The 23119-nt window shown below is 40.5% G+C and overlaps 1 protein-coding gene across 1 annotated transcript; it reads left to right on the top strand.

Annotated features, from left to right (window-relative positions):
- Positions 1-8: 8 nt before the first annotated feature.
- On the top strand, positions 9-15939 carry wdr3 (WD repeat domain 3). Its single transcript, XM_028024058.1, has 27 exons — positions 9-159; positions 1163-1364; positions 1446-1655; positions 2903-3021; positions 3930-4008; positions 5001-5096; positions 5384-5491; positions 6197-6298; positions 7072-7172; positions 8058-8162; positions 8256-8486; positions 9227-9320; positions 9416-9517; positions 9622-9704; positions 10401-10539; positions 10650-10706; positions 11573-11673; positions 11829-11940; positions 12012-12146; positions 12224-12274; positions 13495-13560; positions 13634-13726; positions 13837-13887; positions 13973-14016; positions 14106-14234; positions 14853-14946; positions 15614-15939. The coding sequence occupies exons 2-27, from the start codon at positions 1191-1193 to the stop codon at positions 15767-15769; spliced, it is 2832 nt and encodes a 943-aa protein (XP_027879859.1). The 5' UTR covers positions 9-159; positions 1163-1190; the 3' UTR covers positions 15770-15939.
- The last annotated feature ends 7180 nt before the right edge of the window (positions 15940-23119 follow it).

The raw sequence follows: 23119 nt of genomic DNA, 5'->3' as shown, positions 1-23119 counted from the left end.
GTGTGTAATTACTGTACCAGATAAGTAAAGAAGTGGTTCTAAAAATTAGCATTTAGAGGTTTTGAAATCGATCTGTGATTGATGCGTTAGGTCTGACTCAGAAACAGCGGGTCGAGGAAAAAAAAACACAAGTTAGCAGCTCTACGCCGCATTTCAGAGGTAAGAACACAGACTGACACGTCGTAAAAGTACTATAGCGAGATATGAATGTTGTCTGAGGCTTTAAAATACATAATTATATGTTTCTGTTGTTTCTAATAAGCTCATTTAAACTGAACACGGCCACGTGCGTGTAGAAGCACAGACGGCTCCGTAAGGGTGCACTCGATTTATAGTACTCCATACATTTGCGCGAGCGGAGTTTAACGGGCCTTTGGTTGTTTAAAGCAAGGAAAAGGTCAAACTCCACACGTACTGTGTCCCATGAAACAAAACAAGCCCCCCTCCCCCATACCATGGCGACTGAAATCATGTACAGGGATGTACATAAAAAATAAATATATCATAGCAGGAAAAGCCTGAACTGTGTAGCCCGAAACTAAAGCATGAAACGCTCAGTGGAGGAATAGTTTCCACAGACAGGATTCAGCATGTGAAGCAAACGCGTGTGGTTTATGTTGTGTGTTTATTATATTAAAAGCCACAATAGGGCTCCTAAAACAAGTTAGTGATACCTTAACTGCAAAATAAAGTCATTTGAAATGACTCCAGGCAATTTAGAAAATTGCTTACAATAAGTATTCAGACCCCTTGAATGTTTTCTAACTTGCCCATAGCACAGCATCAACAGGCTTCACAGTACAACCTAAACTTCATTGTGTGTTTTGGGGATTTTAAACCAACACAGAGTATTTAATTCTTATTAAATGAATAATAAATGATTTTGACCTTCTTTTTTTTTTTTGGGCCAAAAAGTTATCTGAATAGTGTGGCATGTTTTTGTAATGTCCTGTCAGTTTAATGGGGTGGCCATTTTTCTGTCAGTTTGCCATAGCTTTCCATTTTTTTTAAACAATGGATTGAACAGTGCTCTATTTTTGTGTTTCTTAGCTTTAGGTGTTAGAACATTAACGTTACCCACCTGTGGAAGCCATGCTGATCTCACCGAGTCGTTGTCTTTGGACTGTGAGTAAATAAAGATTCCTGTGTTGCTGTGCTGCAGGATCCAGCACCGTCTCTGGCTGCTGGTCATGGGTTTGACCAAACAGTACCTGCGCTACGCCGCCAGCGCCGTGTTTGGCGTCATCGGCAGCCAGCGGGCCAACATCGCCTACGTCACGCTTCGTGGCGGGGAAAAGGGCCGCTACGTTGCCGTGGCCGCGTGCGAACACGTCTTCATCTGGGACGTCCGAAAAGGAGAGAAGGTGAGACTTCTGGGCGGTGGCTCGGATTTGACAAATTGTCCGCAGCCGACTCAGACAGAATTTGCCGTCTTTCTTGTCCAGGTCCTGATCCTGCAGGGCCAGAAGCACGAGGTGAGCTTCCTCTGCCCGTCTCCAGACGGCGTTCACGTTGCCGTGGGTTACGAGGACGGCATGGTGCGGATCTTCAACCTGCTGAGCGGGGAGAGCAACATTTCCTTCAACGGACACAAGTCCGGTGTCACGGCGATGAACTACGACGCTCTGGGCGCGCGACTCGTCACCGGCTCCAAGGTAACATTGACACGATTAACACCAGAAAGCTGCAGTGGAGTCACACTTGACACTTTTTGTCACATTTTGTCAAATTTCATGGTAATTTAACATGACGGGTCATCACAAAGACTGGGCGGAGGTGCCTACAATGACTTGTTTTTATTTGATCTAGTGATGTTTGCATGTAATTTTTTTTTTTTTTTGCACTGTCACGGCAAAAAATAAAGGCCGACACACCTTCAGAATGAAGTTTCTTCTTTAATTTATGCTAAATCAATGTCAAGCGTATGATATATAAATATATATGTATAAATATGTCCTAGGCCTGTGACGCTAGCAAATGTTGCTGGACGATAAATTGTCCCAAAAGTTCTTGCGATAATATTGTTGTTTTGAGACCATTTTCAAGTCATATAATGGTAATAATGGTATTATAATGCAAGGACACATTCTCAAAGATCAATAAATATTACATTTGTAATGAACATTTAACTCTGGAACTGGAAGACATTTGAAATATCCAAAATAAATAAACAAAACAACAGAAACAACAAGTGAAATGAATGATGAAGTCTCTGTAATAATCATAAGCAGCTTGAAATTCACATACATCTCATGAAATGTTAAAATTCACTTTCTTTTGAAAAGCCAGTACTGCCACCTCCTGCCTGTGAAGCGAGCTACTGTGCGCTGCGCTGCTTTCGGGAGTGAAGCAAAACTGGATAGGTTAGTCAAAAGTAGAGGAAGCGAAAAGGCAAAAGAAAGATACATAAGGAAGGTTAAGGTGAATATATTTTTAGTTCAGGCCTATTAAAACGACCTTAATGTTAATGCATGTTGCATTTGAACAACAGTAACTTAGGTAATTACTAAATGAATGAAATTCTTTTGTAATATTTCAGATATGTTTTGAAAGCTCCCTGATTATGGTATTCAATCAGCAGCCCTCTCCCCCTCTAGTCAAAGAAAATAAATGTAAGAATCTTCTGCTAGATTTGAAATGCTGTTCACAGAAGTCGGTGTTCAGAGCTGTATCGTTATACTTCCACGTCACAGGCACTTTGTGTTGGTCTGTCCAATAAAGTCCTAATGAAACACAGTAAGGTCTGTGGTTGTAACCTGACGACATGTGAAGACGTTCAAGAAGAGCGAAGACTTTCTCAAGTCACAGCAACCGCTTTCGTCTCGCTTGCGCTTCAAGGTCGAATTCTGGTTCTCGCTGATTGGTTGCAGCTTTTCTCTCTGCTTCCCGTTTGCCTCTTCAGGACACAGATGTGATTGTGTGGGACATCATCAACGAGTGTGGACTGTACCGGCTGAGGGGACATAAGGACTTCATCACGCAGGCCTTGTTCCTTAAAGATAAGAACCTCCTGGTGTCAAGGTAACGGCCATTAGCTGCTGCTGCAGGTGGAACAAAATGTCTCCCATTGGTCAATCTGAGCTTAAACAACTGTTGGAGTTTGTTCTGTAAACGTATAAAAGTCTTATTGACTTTGTCCAGTTAGAATTACAGTTATCAAAAATTTAATCCATATTAAAAGAAATGGATTCTTTAGAATAGAATAGAAAAAAGAAATAAATGTTATTCTCCCTCAGGGGTGATATGGTAACTGTTTTATTTTATCATGATTACGATAGAAGTGATGATAGAGAAATGTACTCTTTGCTTCGTTACAGACTTGTTTTGGTAACTGTATTCAATCCAAGGTTTCCCCAGTGTATTATAAGCCTGGCAGGCCACCAGGCTTTACTTGTGACCCACCACGCTAAGCATTGTTTATCTCTGGGGGGTTTTATGTTTGCCTTTTTTAAGATCTTCTAGCTGCTGTTTGGGTTTTGTTAATGTCTTCCAATAACACATTTACAAATAATTAGTCATATTTTCAAATTTTCTGTCAATTTTCAAAATCTTAAGTAGTTTCTAAAGCATCGTTGGTTGAAATGTATCAATTTCTAATGATAAAATCAAAACTCTTATAAGGAATTTTTCACAATAATGATAAATACTAAGATAAGTACCCACCCCTGCTGTGCAGTTATTAAAAACAGAATGCACAGATTCAAAGAAATGTGTAACAGAGTCAAGTGATTTTAAAAAGTAAACGTACAACATGTGGACAAAGAATTTCCACTTGAGTCAGATACAAACTGAGCTTTTTTCAAACACGGATGCTGGATTTGACTTCTGTCAGGGTTTCACTTCCCAGTGAAATGAGTTGTAATGATGTTAGAAAAAGTGCGACAGTCTTTGTAAAACTGTGTTTCCGTGTGACCTGTGCTGCCGTCCAGCTCCAAGGACAGCTTTGTGAAGTGGTGGGATCTGGACACGCAGCACTGCTTTAAGACCATGGTGGGCCATCGCAGCGAGGTGAGCGCTTCTTCTTCTGCCTCCAGTATTTCAACTTAAACGTTTCACAGTATAGTAAAATTAATATAACTTGCATTTTACAAGAGACACAAGAAAAGATTGTGTTAACAGAAATTAGTCGGCGGTAAATTTCCGTTACTTTCTTCGTAGTCGGAAGTTTACTTATACTGAACTTTAAACAATTTGCCAAAGCCAGGGTAGCTTCTAGTAGATTAATTCACAATATTCAACTTAAATGGCGGCAGCACCTTAAACACTTCCATTGTGTGACATCAGGGAAAAAGCAGCCCAGATATCAGGACGAGAAATCTGGATCGTCTTTGGCAACAATTTCCAGATGCGTGAAAATTCCAGTGTTCACGTCTTGAATTGTAATTTAAGCATGAATAACGTGTGAATGTCACGCCGTCATGCCGTGGTATGAAATGTGCAAATTGACCCTAAAATACATTGAGAAGATATTAGTTGAGGCTGGTGAGAGATTATCCACAGTGAAATTGTTGGTGTACAGTCACAGACTGGAAAGCCGCTCTGAGGGGAAGAAGCCATTAGTACAAAACCAGCTGAAAAACTGAATTGTGTTTTGGAAATGCGCACACAAAGCACAGAACTTAAATTTAGCCTTAACAACCATTTCAGTGGAGGAAAGAAACTAGCAAGTCTGCTTCATCCTAAGTGTGAAGTATGGAGGGTGGCAGCTTCGTTGTGTTAGCTGCAGAAAGCAGACGGCATCATGAGGAAAGAACGTCATTTGGAGATATTGTAGCAGCATCATAAGACATCAGAGCTGAACTGAAGGCTTGGACACAAATGGGTCAAACTGCTGGGAGAAGTTCAAAGGCAATGCAGCCAAAATACTCAAGAAATTCATGTAAGCGTCTGAATGAAGGCACCAATTACCGTTAACCAATCCTAGCTGGATCTAGTTGGTGAGGCTCTGCTGTGTTATCCCTGAACACTGAGTGAGTGTAACGGTGTGGACTTCCTCTCAGGTGTGGGGAATGGTTCTGTTGGACCGGGACAACAGGCTGCTGACGGGGTCGGCCGACAGCGAGCTCCGTGCCTGGGACATCCGCCGCCTGGAGGAGGTGAGGTTTTATCCCCTAGAAACAGATACGAACGCAGCCTTCCACCCGCTGAATGTTTGACTGATGAGAAGGAAAAACAGCACTCTGGATCTTTTCTCAGAGCCTCTGCAGCTGTGACATGTTGTGGACCCGTCTTTTCTCTGAAGATGCCACGTTTTAGGCCATATTTGCTTTCGCCCGCCAGCTTTCCCGCATCGGCGCATAAGCGAAAACCAACAGAGCGCCGTTTAACAGCCCATTAGCCTCGTTCCTCATCCGCTCATTCCGTCTCTTTATGTCCCGCTTAGGGAAAGGCTGAGGGTGAGCCCAGAGTGAAGAAGGGGAAAACTCTGCTGGAAGATGATGAGGATGATGATGGTAAAGAAGAAGAGGAGGAGGCGGAGAGCGTGGAAGAGGTACGGAGGTCGTTTTGAGTCGATTTGTCCCAGGAAATCCTTGTCAAATACATTGAAGTTTGTGTTTGGAACCCGACAAAAGGAAGAAAATATTCACATATTTACACTCTAATTTGTTCTTAATGTGAAAAAAAAAACATGCACCGATCCAATATTAATATCCGTATCGGTTCATATGTTGGTATTGGTCACAATGTGCCCGATCCATAAGGGCAGATCTACTCATTCTAATTCTACGTTTTGTGCTCTGAGCGATGTCATGTTTTATTATTATTATTTATTCGGTTTATTTTTTTACATGTCAACCTATTGTTTTTGTCCGTTTCCTTATTATTTATTTTGCATTGCATTGTTATAATTTCTCTGCTTGAACAAATGAAAGATTTGTTTTTACATGTTTGACCCGGTTTGTGAAGCTATGTAAGCATGCTGTACGGATGCAGTTACCACGTAAATTTGTAATTCAGTCCATTTATGTCTGCGTAAAAAAAAATAAGAAAGAAAGAAATGATGTTTTAAGTCACTTCAGCTCTGTTATTCTGTATCAGATCCATATTGGAAGTGAAAATACTGGATTCCTAGTTAAATATGTAAAAGCGTGTCCATCTGACGGTATTACATGTTAGATACCTAAATGTTCCTGTGGTTTAAAAACAGGAAGTCGTTGTTTGTAATTGTGCCGTCTTGCTCCGGTTTCCTCTTCAGCGCATCCTGAGCTGTAAGAAGGCCGGCTCCATCCTGAGAGAAGCCAGAGATCGGGTCGTTTCGCTGACAGCAGACTCCAAGGCCAGAGTCATCGCCTGCCATGTGAGTAAAGGATTCTCTGGACGCTCCTTCCATCTTTAAAGTGTCTGTAAGCTGTTTGCTTTGATCCTAATGGACTCATTATGTTCTTTTCTTCTTTTTAACTATTTGATCTTCTGTTCTCTGATTTTAATAAAATGCTTTGGCGGGAAATATCAGAGGAAGCTGTGATGCTGTTACCCTATTCTTAATGATGTCTTTATAAAAGACGTTCTTAACAATGTCTTTTATGTGATTTTACATGATGTTATTTGATTTCAATAACATCCCCGTCTGGAAAAGTGTGAAAAAAGGCTTGGAAAAAGATTTCTATGTCCATGCAGACTTTTCCCCTACATCCCTTCTTTCATTTGTCGCTTCTTTTCATCGTGTCTCTCATTCCTTTCTACTTTATCTGTCTTTTGTTTGTTACTCCCCTTCATTGAGCCCATCTGTCTTTCCTTACCGCTATCCTTCCTTTTATTTTGTCCTCTGTCCCTTCCTTGTGTCCTTCCTCTTTTAAATATTTTTTGTTGCCTTCCATCCTCCCTTTCTTCTCTCCATCTCCTCATATCCTTCCTCCCTCGTCCTTTTGCCTGCTGTCGATGTATTTACCATTACTCTATACTGTTTTATTTATTTATTAGAATGTACGGAGTGGTAGCTCTGGAAAGTTGAGTCTGGAGAAGTCTGAGATTTTAAGCTGTAAAATGTTTAGGCAAACGGCCCGTTGGTGTGTTTACGGTTTCATCGTCCTGTGTTGACGATGACCAACGTGTCTCTCCCTTCTGGACCAGGGAAACGATGCGGTACTGGAAGTGTTCACGGTGCTGTCTGAGGAGGAAGTGCAGAGAAAAATGAACAAGAAGCTGAAGAAAGCCAAGAAGAAAGCAGCCAAGTGAGCTCCAATCAGACATGCTGCTGTGACTCGTTCCTTTGAACGGCTGACATGTAAATATGTGGAAGTTTAACGTCAGAAGACTGGAACTCAGATGATGCTGATGGATTAATTTTAGACTTTAACATTATGTCTAAGGTATAGTTTAGGTTGCAGCTCTCCTCCCGCTTTGTCTCTTCACGGACAAGCAGGGATAGATAATGGATAGATTTAAATACACTGGGGGAAACACTGAATATAATAATAACAATAATAATAAAACAAAATAATGGATAGATTTAAATAAATAAGTGTCCGGCCAAAAAGGAGTTCCAGACTTGTGCAGCTTTTACGATAAATGCAGGCTAACCCAAATAATTTTTCAGTGAGCATCAACAATGTGTATAAATTACAGTAACAAGGTACAAATGTGAATGCTACAATTAAAACATACAGGTGGAATCTGGAGGGGTAAACAACAGGGATGTGAGGATGGATCCCTGAGGAACACCTGTACAACTTCATAGCAGATAATCCACACATTTCTGCATAGACAAACCCATTGATGTGACGGACAGTCCTGGGCTGACCTGTCTAAAGTATTAAAAAGACAGGATGATTTAGATACAGAGCTTGGTATTTTATTGTGGGAAAACTAGATACTTTGTCTTGTGACCTCTTTACTGCATTATCTTACCTTCTATTATACAGTTTAACCAAAATAACACTTATGTACAAGTAGTTAAAGGGTTTATTATTAAAGTTGTGTACTTTGTTCTACTTTCACTGATCTTTCATCTTTTTATTTGCTTAAAAGCTGCTGTCAGTTTCTGTGAGTTTGGTGGTTTGGATGTGATATCTGAGATCAGATGCTGATTGTCGGTGTGCTGCTGCCCCCTGCTGCAGAACGCAGGAAGATGCAGGCGATCAGACAGCAGAGCCGGTGGTGGAGAGAACGCTGAAGGACGAGATTATTAGACTGACGAACATCAAGGCTTCTGCAAAGATCAGGTGAGACACAAAGAGAGGAAATGATGTCGATCACAGTGTTTAGACCGGATTTACACGTTTATTGCTACGGTTACTTCCGTGTTTTCTCCTCAGGTGGGTGGATGTCCTGTCGTGTGCCGGCGGAGAGCTGAAGGTGGCGCTGCTGCTTCAGAACAACACCGTCGAGACTTACAGCCTGAAGACTTCCGACAAGAACCCAGCGGCCAATAAGACGGCCCGGCTCACGCTGGGCGGTCACCGCACCGACGTCCGCACGCTGGCCTTCAGCTCCGACAACCTGGCCGTCCTGTCGGCCTCCGGAGACACGGTCAAAGTCTGGAACAGGTGACGGTTCCGACTGGAAAGCAGAACCCGGGAACTAGTTCTCATTTCTATGGATCAGTCTTCTAACTGGAGGAGGACTCTGATTAACGTCTAATTGTAGTAATCTATTATTGCCAACTACTTGCCAACTTTTAAAAATTGTATAAATTGTCAGAATAATCAATTAATCAAATTAAAGAAAAAAGTTACATCGATTAATCGTCAGAATAGTTGACTAATCGGATAAGAAACGTTAGCACGTTATTCAGATTGTTCATTTAGCACCGTTAGCTTTTTTTTGATGCACTGATATGAAAACTTGGGCAGATATTGATATTTAATATTAATATTGTTATTACAGCTGATAACGATATTCACCAATATTATATTATATGTATATATTACAAATATTTCTCTAGTGTTTCAAAACCTTTGAAATAAAAAGACCAGAATCAGACGGCAACAAGATGAACAAAATCTCAGTTGTTCATATCGGCCCAGTTTGATTTATTGAATATGTTAAAAAATGACTAATATCAGCTGATACCGACGTCATTGACGATATATCTTGCATCCCTACCTTTTTTATATTAGAAATACATTAAAAGAGGAGTTTCTTTCAAGCAAATGGACTTTTTCTGAGTCTGTATACTCAAGTGATTAATCGATTACTAAATTAGTTGACGATTATTTCACTAATCGATTGATCACGATTAGTCCAATTAATCGTTTCTGCCCTAAACTGGAGGTTCTTGTCACAGGTCAACTCTGCAGGTGATTCGCACCATGGCGTGTGAATACGCGCTCTGCTCGCTCTTTGTGCCCGGAGACAGACAGATAATCCTGGGAACGAAGGTATTTGAACTCCATGTGGGTCGTGGCCAGCGTCAACGCCTCCCCAAAGTTCGTCCCTTTCCTTCAACTCTGCGATTCTGTTCCTCTCACGTCAGAATGGGAAGCTGCAGATCTTTGAGCTGGCCTCAGGAAGCCTTCTGGAAACTGTGGACGCCCACAGTGGAGCTGTGTGGTCACTGTGCCTGGCACCGGATCAGGTAAACCGGACCGCCGCGAGAACTCTGCTTCGGGCGCCACCGTATGAGTCCGGATTACTTGATAGTAAATTACTGTAATTTGTTTTTTTCTGTGTGTCTTGCAGAGGGGAATTATCTCCGGAAGTGCTGATAAGACGGTAAAGTTCTGGGAGTTTGAGCTCGTCAAAGACAAAGGAACGGACCAGAAGTGAGTTCCATGTTGAATAACAACATACACTTTGCATAAAACAATTTAAGGGACTTGGGTGATATTATGTTTCATTTTATTTTTCTTTTTGTTTTAAGGATGCACTTCACCAGGTCACTTCTGCACATGCCTCGGTTTCCAATAGTTACTCCATTATTGCTGATTTTTTTATTCTTTTTTTTTTTTTTTTTTTTTGGTAAAAAAAAATAAATTGGGTTCGGCCAAACTTGGAATCAGCAGATTAGGTTCTTTCTTTTATAAATTGGTGCATAAAATCCAAACTTTACAGACTAGCAAACTGAGGTATTGACCTACAAAATAACCAATTAGATACAAGAACAAACAACAATAAAATAAAGCTGTACAAATTAAAATGGATACATTTAAGACAAAGACAGAACACATCCTAGCCCACTAAACATTTGTGGGTTAGGATAGTTTTTTGACTTTTAATCTTGGATTGATTTAATTTGTCATTTCTTTCTGATATTCCTTGTTTATTCCAGGGTCTCCTTCCCACCGAGAAAGTGGGAAAGAGAGAAGAAAAACATGTCAGAACAAAGAATAAATAAGTAGCTGAATTAAAGTTAACTAGAGAAGATGTTTTTGATCTTATTAATAGGCTTTTGCACCAGTTGCAGTTTTTCGGCTGATGCGACTTTTAAAGACGGCGATTATTCTGTAATTCTTTGCCAGGCGGCTGACGGTGAAACACACTCGCACGCTGCAGCTGGAGGAAGACGTTCTGTGTGTGAAGTTTTCTCCTGATGACAGACTGCTGGCCGTCTCTTTGTTGGACTGCACCGTCAAGGTCTTCTACACAGACACCCTGAAGGTAGGCCTCTCTTATTCATAAGAGATCACATCAACGAGCGTTTGATACGCCAGAAACGAGGAAATTGTGTTTACCAACCAAACCGCCTGTTGTCCTTGTTTCTCTTTCAGTTCTTCTTGTCTCTGTATGGACACAAGCTGCCTGTCCTTTGTTTGGACATCACACATGTGAGTGAGTGAGGCTGCAGAAGCTCTGTGAATGTGAAAGCAATCTGTTTTTGTTGCGTTTTTTATTTTTATTTTTATGGATATGGTGATTATATCCAACCTGCAGTAGAGAAGTAGTAAGTAATGTTTCTTGATAAACATCAACGCTAATGCAGCTTAGTAAAACTCTCTATTGTCAATAAACAGCTCAGTTACAGTAGGTCTGTCATGATAACAAACTTTGCTGGGTGATAAATTATTCCAGTAATTAATGCGCTAAACGATAATATTGTTATAAGACCATTTTCAGGTAATATATCAATAATGGCAATAATCGATAAAACAAGTGCCGCCTCCTGAAAGACCAATAAACTTGAATTTTGTGATGAACACTTACCACTGGAACGATGACAAATATTAAATATCCAAAATAAAACACAAAGAAAAACAAGAAATAAAACGGAAATGGAGAACACACACAACCAGAACCATAAATAAAATGGATTATGACGTCTCTGTAAACCAAATTACCCTTTAAAAATATTAATAATCTGGGTGGAAATGATCGAGCTCATTTTAATTTATCATCCAGTTAATTGGTTGAGTGCTTTTTGCCACAGGCTTAACCTCGGGTCAGAGGGTGGCGCCATACACACAGCAAGTAAAGAAAACAACAACAACTAGATGTTGAGTTAAAGATCTGACAGAATAAAAATCCAAAGGAAATAAAACTTAAAATCCCAAATCACTCCAGATGGTAAAAATTCTGGCAAACTTTTAGCCAATCATCGAAGGGCTTTTAGCGCAAGAACATTACTAACGTTAACTCCAGTTTGATCTGTTCCTGCTTTCGTTGCTGGACCCTTGACTCTGCTTTCTTTAACTAGGACAGCGCTCTGATCGCCACCGGCTCTGCAGACAGGAACGTAAAGATCTGGGGTTTGGATTTCGGCGACTGTCACAGATCTTTGTTCGCTCATGACGACAGGTACGGACCGACACACGCAGTAGGAAACCAAGCACAAGTTCACTGGAACAGCAGCGCTCTTCCTTCTCGATCGTCTCGTTTTTTCCTCGCCTTTAATCGAAGCGTTGCAGATTTCAAAGATTTGCTCATCTCCGTGTCCTCTCTGCTCTCCCCAGTGTCATGTTTCTCCAGTTCGTCCCCAAGACTCATTTGTTCTTCACTGCCGGGAAGGACAAGAAGATCAAGCAGTGGGACGCTGACAAGTTTGAGCACATCCAGACCCTGGAGGTGACTCTGTCCTCCGAAGCGGCGGCTCCGCTTAACGGCCCCGACTCTGACCTGCTCCGTTTGGGTTTCAGGGTCACCATCGTGAGGTCTGGTGTCTGGCCATCAGCCCCAACGGAGATCACCTGGTGTCTTCGTCTCACGACAAGTCCCTGCGTCTGTGGGAGCGGACCAGGGAGCCCATCATCCTGGAGGAGGAGCGGGAGACGGTGAGCTGGGAGCGCCGATGGGGCCTGCCCGGCATTCAGCGTCTCTGCGTCTGTATTTACTCTGTTTGCGTTTACAGGAGAGAGAAGCTGAATTTGAAGAGAGCTTGGCCAAAGGAAATGCACCTGTGGTGAGCGCCACCGTTTTTAAGTTTCCAAACTTGATTGTTTTTTTTTCATCTCCCCTTAGCTAAAATAACATTATATTGCTATTCATCAACTTACAATTAATTGACAATTAATGGTTTATTAGACTAAAACTAGTTCCAATTCATTAACTAACAACTTAGACATGTTCTTAGCGTTGTAGTTTAGCTGCCATCCAGAAGAGGGCGCCAATGGTCATCCTTCAGTGGAGCCAGTTGATAAGAAATAAAGATGGCGGGGCCATACCAGAACAGGAAAGACAAATGGTCCAAACAGAGTCCAGTATGGAAGCAAAATGCACTTTATGCGGTTTTGTTTTGAAATATAAACACTCAACGAGCTCCTGAAGAAGGTTCTGTCTGTTATGGACAATAAACAGCATCCTCTCCACCACATAGTGGACAGACAGCGGAGCACCTTCTCACATAGGCTGCTCCAGCTCCGCTGTTGTAGGGACAGATACAGGAAATCCTTCCTGCCACATGCCATCTCACTGTACAATAAAAGCTAAATCATTGTTCTGCACTAATCAGTCCAATTTTGCGCAACTGCACTGTGGCACACTTGCTGTACATATATTTACATATACATATCTGCATTTTTTTGAATCTTTGCAAGGACTGCTCTTAAGTTGTTTTTTATATTAACAGCATTTTCTACTACTCAGTGGTAGTTGTTATTGTGTCTTGTCTCTATGCTGTAACTGCAAAGTAATTTCCCTGCTGGGATGAATAAAGTACTTCTATTCTATTCTATTAAGTTATCAACTTAGTAGCTCTGATTCAGCCAAACTGCTGCATGACAGAGCAGCATCAGCTTTTTATGAAAAATTTAGCCCTGTATGTTATGAAAAGACGGCCGGCCCTCTTGAAAAAACAGAAAACTCAGGGGGGTTTTATCAATAAATTGTTTGTCAATCGATAAGATAAATCAACATTAGATTAACTCAGTCGATAACTTGCATCTCTAGTTTTAGCTCAAACAGCTAAAAATCCGGGTATAGTTAATTTAATATTAACCATAAGTAAAACAGTTTCTCTTTTCCTGATGTTCAGTGTAATCTTGCTCTCTGCCGAATGCTAATCAGGGCTGTAGTACCGATTTCCTCTCAAGTCAGCCTTTTCAAACGGCCTTTTCATAAAGAAAGGCCGTTTGTTGCTGTCTGAGGGCAGCGAGCCGTGGATTAACGCCGCTCCGTCTGCAGGTACCAGGAGAGACGGAGGGCGAGGCGGCACCAGCTGGGAAGAAGAGCATCGAGACGGTGAAAGCTGTAAGTCGCCTTCTGCTCCGTTAGCATCTCTAAATCTAAACGGGGACGGTAACCGGGGACCACTTGCCTACAGGCGGAGCGAATCATGGAGGCTCTGGAGCTTTACCGAGAAGAAACCAGGAAGTCGGAGGAGCACAAGTATTTCTGCGAGAAGGCTGGGAAAGAGGTAAGAACTTGTTTCCTCCTTTTTGTGTCAGATGCTCACATATCCTGTTCCAGAACAGCTGAGCCAAGTTGTGACCGATACTAAAAACATCTGACTGGCTCGTTTTTCAGTTGCCTCCTCCGGAAGCCAACCCTATCCTCGTTGCCTTTGGAAACGTTACTGTAAGTAAATTTCTAAATGCAAAAGGAAGAACAATGAATTTATGCAGATAGTAACCTTGATGTCTCACTCTTTCCTCTCTTGCAGCCGTCCCGCTACGTTTTAGATGTCATAAGAAAAGTCAGATCCAGGTAAAACAAAATAAAAATAAATGAACAGAACCATTCCTCTCGTTTATTTACACTATTACTATCAGTTTTTCCTCTGTGGTGATCACCAGTGAGCTGGAGATTTCTCTGCTGGTGCTGCCGTTTCCTTACGTCCCTGAGCTGCTGAAGCTTTTCAACACCTACATCCAGCAGGGCCTGGAGGTGGAGCTCGTCTGCCGCTGCCTGTTCTTCCTTCTCAAGTGAGACCGAGCCGTTTGACCGAGAAAACAACAAATGTGTCAATTTACGGTGGATTTGTGTGACATTTCACTACCTTGCTGATTTCACATGTAGTCTAATTTTGAGTAATCTTCTTGTTTTGTTGTAATTACTAACTTTATCTACCCAGCAGATGCAGTAACTTGTAGACATGTTTGCCTCCAGCTTTTGAGACATTCTTGGAATCACTTTAAGCAGATAGTAACCTTCATTACAGGCTTTCTGAAGGTCGTTAAGTCTTTCTTTAATTATTTATTTATTTTTAGGCATCCAAGGACAAAACAGAGTAATACAAAAAAAATGTATGTTCCTAAGACATGGTCTTTTAACTTAACTTTTTCTTAAGTTAACTGTTTTTTTTGTGAAATTGAGGAAGTTATTTTGAATTTTTGCCGTTTCCATCAACCTTTTCAAATGTGAGTCTTTGAAATGCACTTTAAAAAAAACCAGAAAACACTTCTACAGAGACAAAATCTTTTTATATTTCAATCAAATCCACGTATTGCCCCAATATTGCTATATTCCACATTTTTCATATCAACATTTCTGAATTTTCGTTTTAATTGCAATTGCAGCTACAGTTGATTGTTTGCTTTCAGGATCCATTTTGGTCAGATCACCAGTAACCAGATGTTGGTGTCCATCATCGACGAGCTGAAGACCAATACGCTCTCCAAAGTCTGCCAAATCAGAGTACGTCATCATCTGCGTAGAGACGCATCCTGTGGCTTTAAAGCTACATGGTTTGGTTTTTTTTACCTCCCTGTTTTCCTTTGGTTTCATGAAATTACCTTTAATTTAACTTTAAGATATTTTGTTAAAATTGTAAGACATGAAAAGTGATCACAGCCCAATCTTTTACTTGTATTTATCATACATCTTAGTCCTTTACATCAAGTGCAGCAACAGACATTACAGAGACTATTTTAGCACTTAATTGTGAATAATTTAGATTGAAATTAATCAAGAAACAACGTACCTTTAACGGCACAAAGACTTTACGCTTTGTCTTTTATGTCTTCTAAAGACATAAAAGAGTTTTATGTCTTTAGAGTTTTACCTCTCTATGTCTAAAAAGGTCAAACTTTAACAGGCCTTCCAGAAGGAATTTGATTTTTAATGGGTAATGACCAGTTTCCAGAATTTAAAATCAGTCATTGAAGTCTGAATTTAAAGTTTTCAGCTTTTCTAACTCCAAAAAAGAACCTTGAAGTTGAAGGCAGATTATGATTTTACAACTACAATATAATTCAACATATCGTCTGCATAGAGAGCAGGTCGATTGGTTTTGATCGGCACCAAAACCAATCGTTTTTTTTCTCTCTGCAACATGTTTGATTTTCTAATCCTGTTGCTTCAGGATGTGCTGGGCTTTAACAGCGCCGCCCTCCAGTTCCTCCAACGGGAGATCGAGAGCAAAGAGGATGTGATGTTCTTCGCCGATGCCACAGGCCAACTGGAGGGGAAGAAGAAGAAAAGGAGGAAGAGGGAGCGCGCTGTTCTGACCATCGCTTAAATTTATAAAGAACATTTTTGGTGTTTCGATACAAATTTCCTCCCCGCTTTAATTCCGACCCGGACCAGGTGGATTACTTTTATATGTCGTGAAACCCCGACAGGATGTAACTCAGTGGTAAGCGGTGACATGCTTTATTCCCCAAATAAACAGAGTCTGAAGTTTTCTCACACAGCTTCATTTGTAACAAATAAATCCTGTGTGGCTGAGCGAGCCATCCGTGTGCATACTGCAGCCGCTATAAAACGCAGTAATGTGCGGTCAGGTTTTTCATAGATTCATGTCACGTTTAAAGCCGCGCTGCGTCCGTGATCACCACGCACAGAGGACACGTTTGATTTAGGCTGGTTCCGCTTCACAAGCCTAAAGGGAGGCGTTCAGGTCCCGAGCCAAGAGACGGTCTGGGATGTGGCGGCAGTTTGGGAAGCCGTCGACGTTCCTGTCCTGACGTTCCTGGTAGTTCCCACCCTGTCCTGGGGAGGGAGACTGTGGATTTATGACAGTGAGGCCTGCTGGAGGTGCTGAACAGAAATGTTCCTGCAAAGCCCAACGGCTGACCTTCAACAAGGATTCAGGTGCCACATCATAAACTTCATCCTCCGCCGTGTGTTTAATTCTTGACCGCGGGGCATTTGAACGAACAATGAAATGGAGGCCTTTAAAAAAACCCGTGTTCATGTTTTAATGTCACTGCCAACAAAAAAACCAAATTAACTCTGTATTTTAAAGGGCTGTAAAACAGAAATGTGGGCAGCAGCTCTTTATTAGGCTGGATTTAATGATGAAGCTGTAAACATCACACCTAGCAAAATTAAAAATTCTTCAGGAAAACTCCCGGTCGCCCTCACTATGAGTCAGCGCACAGCTTTGGCTTATATTTGTCGTCGTAAACGAAGCTTAAAACGGCTAAATACGAGGTGAAGAGCATCGTAATGTAGGCCAACGTTTTTATTCAGGGTAACATTTAACCGAACAACACGCCACAGAGGTGACTGCATGCCGTTTATTCTCAAACGACCGGCTCTCCGGGTCAAGAGACACCTGTCACAACTCAAAGAAGGCCTTTGAGACGTTTGAGAGATTCAGTACGAATTAAACGAAGCAAATTTGAGCTACTTCATGCACCAATTCTAATGAACTCACTCTGGTTTCCTTTTTGAATGTTGCTCTTGATTATCTTTAAGCATTCAATGATTTTCTCCACTAAAATTAAAAGCACACATCTATGTCCATATGCATCGTCACGTATTTCCTTTGAATTTCCTCAAATAACTTGTTGCTGCATGTTTGAGCACAGTTCTATTAAACGGACTGTGAAGAAAAATATCAACTCTTCAAATGCAAATCAGTCTTCACTTAGTAACCACTAATGTCTACTGTCTAATTGGGCTTTTAAAAATGACTATTTAAGCACTTCAAGGGAGTTTTCTGATGGGAATGAACAGTAAATGGTCAGAGGTTTGATCTTTCAATTTTTCTTGAAGGGAAGCTCGATGTTTAGTAAACTTGGTTCGATTGGGACTAAAGTTGTGACATTTGTTCCATTTTCAACAGGCACAGTTCTCTTTCACACCGCACACTGTCAAAGAAACCAAACCCCTTGAAAGAGCAGTTCCCCTCCTCACCTGCGGTGGCGGTGAGGATAATTATGCGGTGAACCTCATGTTTCTCTCCACTAATGCAGCACTCTGAGGGTGGTCGGCACAATGATGTTTTAAATCCATCCTATGTTGTTGTTTTTTACAAGTTGGTTAACAAATGTACCCCATTATCACTATAAATTCATTCAGGTTTTCCATATCTGGGAATTATCTCTTTGCAAAATACTTTAGCCACCAGAGCATCTTTTAGTGGAGAACAACTCTATCCATTTAGAGTAGGCATCTATTATAACCAGACAATATTTTTCCCTTCACTTTGATTTAGTTCTATGAAATCCATATGAATCATTTGAAAAGGATTTTTAGGTTCTGGAAACTTTCTTCTTCTTCTTGGTCTTAAGTTTCCCTGTTTCCCTGTGGGTTATGTTTAGCACAGATCAGACATGTTCTTCAAATTTTCTTTTTGTTTTAAGTAATATAAGTTTCAGTAATCTAATTAAGTAATATAAAAGGTCAAGCCGTAATGTATTATCCCCCCTGATGATGCATTACATGCTAATGTATCACAATTTCTACTACTATAAATAGAGATTTCGATGAAACAGGTTTATTATTTTACCTGAAACATTCTACCAGTATTCAAAGCTGCCCTTTTAGTTATCCACAATCATTTTTCTACTTCAGGGCTTCACTATTGCATATCTCTAGGTATCTTTTTGTGCAAAATAGTTTGTTCCTCTATATTTAACACTTTTATTTCTGCTGCTGCTTTTTGTTATTTGATCAGTAAACCTATTTCCAGTAGAGACCTCATTGGTACCTATTGTGTGAGCTACACACTAACAAACTGCTAGGTTAGCTGGCAGTTGATTTGCTTATAGATGATCTATTAGCAAAGGGGCGTTTTGTTACTGTTTTACCTGTAAATATGGTCAAATGTATCAAGGTAAAACACCACTAGATGGCCACAGTTATCTCTTCGTGCTTAGTTAAAAATGACCATCCTGAAATTAAACCAAAATCTCAAATCCTCTCATTTAAATATACATTTATAAATGTAATAATTTATAAATTTATATTTAAATATAAATTAAATATATATCAATTAATTGATATCAATTAAAACTTCCCATATTATTTCATTACTCATCAATCATTTGTTACTTCAACAACCCACTCTAAGGAGGAAATTGTTTCCTGAATTTAGGAAACTAAAGCTACATCAAAATCCTGCGTTATGTGATGATAATAACTTCTCTACAACTTCCTATAACCTGTTTCCAAGCAAAACCCAAAGGGTTAAAAAGCCTATTTCTATGTTCCTTAGGAAAAAGGTTCATTGGATCCTTTGTGATTTTAGATTTCACAGTTTATGTTTAAGGTTACTCCACTAGCCTGAGTTTTCTCTATTGTCAGATGGAGCACAAAACAAACCCACTCCCCCCTTCATGAACCTCCTCTCACCTCTTGCAGGGGCAGGAAAAAGAGCTGATAAGGATTTCAAGAGAAACTCCTAATTCTTCTGCTGCTTCATTAGCATTTGGCTCTTGTATCATGAGATATGTTTTAGTTTTCATTTTAAAATGTGGGAGTCTTCTGTTGCTTTACTTCTAAAGTTGTAACTTTGTTATCATGCTCTAGTGTTTTGCCAGGGGGCTTCATATGGTGGTCAGTTGGACCTGGTGGGGGTCGGAGTTGCAGCACCGCTGCAGCTTCTGCCTGTTCTCCCCTGCTGAGCTGCTGCAAGCTGCTGTGAGCAGGAGTTGCAACTCCTCCCTGGTGCTTCATTGTTCTCTAGTCTAAATAAACATACTTGTTGCTTCCTCCTGCTTATTTTTATTTGCAACACTCTCTCCTGTTTTTTAAAATGTATTTCTTATTTTATTTGCAACACTCTCTTCTTTCTGTAGTTGCTTTTAATCATGTCTTATTACAGTTTAGTGTTGATTCTCTACAAGTAGCTCCTCATGCACCAGTGTCACACAAAAAGATCTTTTTCCCAATAACCAATAGTTATTTCAGGCTTAATGTTAACCATTGATAGCAAATTGTGTAAATTTAGCAAAACTTCCTTTGTTTGATCAATTTCCATTTCATTCACTTCATCTAATCTGGGATGCAATGCCTCATTATCAGACTCTGGTTCACTCAGAGCTGATTCTAATTATACTCAGGCGTTTTGTTTCTCAGGACAGTTTCTGGCCAAATGTCCTTCTTTTCCACAACACCCTGAATTATTTGATCTTAGATTTCCTCTTCTCCCTCTAAAACCTCCTTTTTATAAAATATTCCTGCTGAAGCTTTTTTTTAATGTTTACTACCTTCTCAGCATGGAGGGAAATAATTCACATACTCATCTAATGTTCCAGTTCCCAATTCTATATAAATGATTTACTCATATTAACCCATAATTTACTATCCATTTGTTCAGAAGTTTTTATTTTCACAGGGTTCTGCCTTTCAATAACCTTCCAATCTTTACACTGCAGTTCATCTTTTGATTCACACTTACTGCTGTTTTACCCATTTTGAACAATTTAGTCCAGTTCATCAACACATAGGATTTTCTAAAACTGGGATTTTTATAGCGGGGTAACAATTTTAAAAAATATCAATTGTAGTCATTCTCATTAAAATATTTCTGAAACTGAACTGAAAAAAGAAGCAAGTTTATAAACAGTGTACAGAAACAATAAACCCCAGAAAAAAACACTAAAGTAAAAGCAAAACCGTAATAAAAATAAAAAGCACAAGAAACTCAAAACAAAAAACAACAGTAACAGAAGTTGTACCATTATGGTCTGGAAAGTGACCTCTTCACGGGTCCAAGCTTCTAGTTCTTCACTCGTGAAAGTTAAACTTGACTTTCCAGACTCGACTGTCTCTCCTGAGGGAAGATAGGAGGAATCCTTTCCTATGTCAGTGGTCTGGGCAGCAGTCGGTACCTGGATCCAGCTATCAATGGTGGCCTGTGTCCCATCGGTTTGTGCTGCCTTGGTCAAAGCCAAACTTGAGTTCTCAGGCTCAACTATCTCTTTCTCCAAGGGAAGGTTGGAGGAATCCTTCCCTCGGACAGTTTCCTGGATAGCGTCTTGGATCCAGGAACCAACTGCCACCTGGCACCAATCTTCTATTGCTGTGTTTGTCAAACCAGCACTTGAATTCTCAGGCTCAATTGTTTCTTTCTCCGAGGGAAGATTGGAGGAATCCTTCCCTCGGACAGTTTCCTGGATAGCTTCATGGATCCAGGTATCAACTGCCGCGTGGCACCAATATATTGCTGCGTTCGACAAAACAGCACTTGAATTTCCAGACTCAACTAATGCTTTGTCTGAGGGAAGATTGGAGAAATTGTTCCCTATATCAGCGGTCTGAACAGCGCTCTCTTTATGGGTCCAGTCTTCTTGTGCCGTCTTCGTCCGAGCAAAAGTTGAGCCTTCGGATTCAACTTCTGGGTCCTTACCAGCCGGTGAAGGACCAAAAGGAAAAGCACAAAGATCATCGTGCTCAGAGATCCAAGCTTCCCCAGCCGGGGAAGCTTGGATCTCTGGTGAGGAAGGCTCCTCTAAAACTTCCCCGGCCGGGGAAGTTTCAAAAAGGAACGCATCGAAATGAACATTCTGGGAGAAGCAAACTTCTCCAGCCGGAGAAGCTTGCTTCTGTGGCGAGGAAGGCTCGTTAGGAACCTCCACAGTGGAAGAAGGTTCAAAAAGGGATGCATCAAAATCATCGTATGCAGACTCGGTGCTCTCGTCCTTAGAGACACTTTCATCTGAATCGCTCCCAGGAAAGATCTTGTCAAAAGCCTTCTGCATTTTGGTGCTAACCAAATATCCAAGTCCAAAACCCAGGGGAAAAAACACGCCAACTAAAATCCTGTTCATGATGAAAAGCTTTGCTAGAAACAGTGTTGAAGTTCGAAGATCTGGCTGAATATGAACTGATGATTTGAAATACAAGCCCTCATAACCTCAGAAGTTCTTTGATCCTTTGACCACATCACAGATGAGGTCATAGCTACAATGAGGTCACAGTAGTTCTGAGGCAATGTCTGCTCGTTTCTATGGAAACGCTCAGATCAGTTCCACATGACCCAAAAAATTGACCCTTTGCAACTGTGTCACTTAATCATTCGAGGAGCCATGACAGACGTTGGAAGTGAGGATGGAAGTATGGAACGGAGCGACGAATAATTTTTAAAAGTTCTTTGGAGTCGGTGGTTTTTTTATTGCTTAAAAAACTTAATAGCTATGATAGCTGTTTAGTTAAGGTTTCCAGCAAAAAGGCGTGAAAATCTGTTAAGTATTTAGCGATTTATGATGAATTAAATGCGCTGATACTTCACTAACAGCACCGAGTGGAGCGGGCCGCTCTAAGATGGCGGCTCTATGTGACGTCAGCGACAATAGGCCGGAGCGGTCCATATGCCTCTGGTTTCTTTGCCTGCTTCTTTGCTGTTTGGACATTTTCTGCTCTATTTTTCAGCTCGCAGCCGGTTCTGGTTTTAGTTCTAATAGTTCATGGAGTGAAAACAAACAAACTTAGAGTTGTTCGAGTTCTCCAGAGCCGAGCATGAACGGTGAAGAATTAGCACTTGGCTCAGTTCACTTTCAAACTACTTTGGTAGTTCTTTATAAAAAAATACATAAAAACACTATGTTGTCGGTAAAGAAACTAACAGACTGCTTCCGACAGGAAGGTGAAACCCATAATAGCCTAGTTAGCTTACCTGACTTTCCACCGTGTTTTTCTCTTCATGGCAGATTCCTCTCCTCCCCTCAGCAGGTTTTCACCTCAGCTCAAATTAAAAATGGTGCTTAATTTCCCAAAATGGCCTTATATTGTTTTATCTTAAATTTTGGGGGGAGTTTCTATCGTTAAAAAGCTCCTGTGCTGCTTCTTCGGGTCATTTAAGTTTAATCAGTTCGGCCTATTTTGAGCTTTTAGAACGAGCCGTTTTAAGACTTCTTGTTACTTTAAATGCAACTAAGCTGCCGCTAGCTACGTCCCCATCACGTTTACACTCGCATTTGAAAATGGCCGCAATCTGATGCGCAATTATACAGCTGTACAGCTTTGAAAAGCAGAAGTAGAGCCTCCTGCACAACCAACAAGAATGCAGCACGTGGTTTCTGGATTGTAAGTCAACAACCAAACACTTGTCTTTTCCAGCAGCTTTTGTACAGCGTTAAACTCAGCTGAATAAAGTCCGGTCACAATGAGACGTTTGAATTAAAAGGCAGAAATGCCTTTGGGTTTTTTCTTTTTTTTTTTGCCTTTATTGAAAATTTTAAGAAAATAGAATGACAAGACACACATCAGTAACAAAAGTTTGACATGATAAACTGCGCAGAAAAAAGGATCAATGAAAAAACAATAGTCACACAAACTAACAATGTGAGGTAAGTAAAACAGAAAATGTTGCTAAATGTGAGAGGAATTTCAAAACCTAAGATATAAACATATTAGTATAAACATTGGGCCTTTGTGTTGCAATATTTAAACACCTTCTGAAATAAAAGTATTTCACTCAAATGTTAAAAATGGAGGTGATTTTTAGAAAACAGCATTTGTGAATAAAAAAACAAAACAAACAGGTTCAATTATTACTATATATTTGGTCTTAATCACCTTGTAGAAGACCAAACTGTATCATAACAGGAATTGGTATTTATGTTGAATTTCTTTCGCAAGTCATTCATAATTTTGAAATAATTTTTTTGTAGGAGTGGAACAGAAAGATATTTGG

This window comes from Xiphophorus couchianus, chromosome 7 (genome assembly GCF_001444195.1).
Source record: "Xiphophorus couchianus chromosome 7, X_couchianus-1.0, whole genome shotgun sequence".
NCBI lineage: Eukaryota > Metazoa > Chordata > Actinopteri > Cyprinodontiformes > Poeciliidae > Xiphophorus > Xiphophorus couchianus.
Note: the sequence above shows the minus strand (reverse complement) of the source record. Positions and strands in the feature narration are given on the sequence as shown.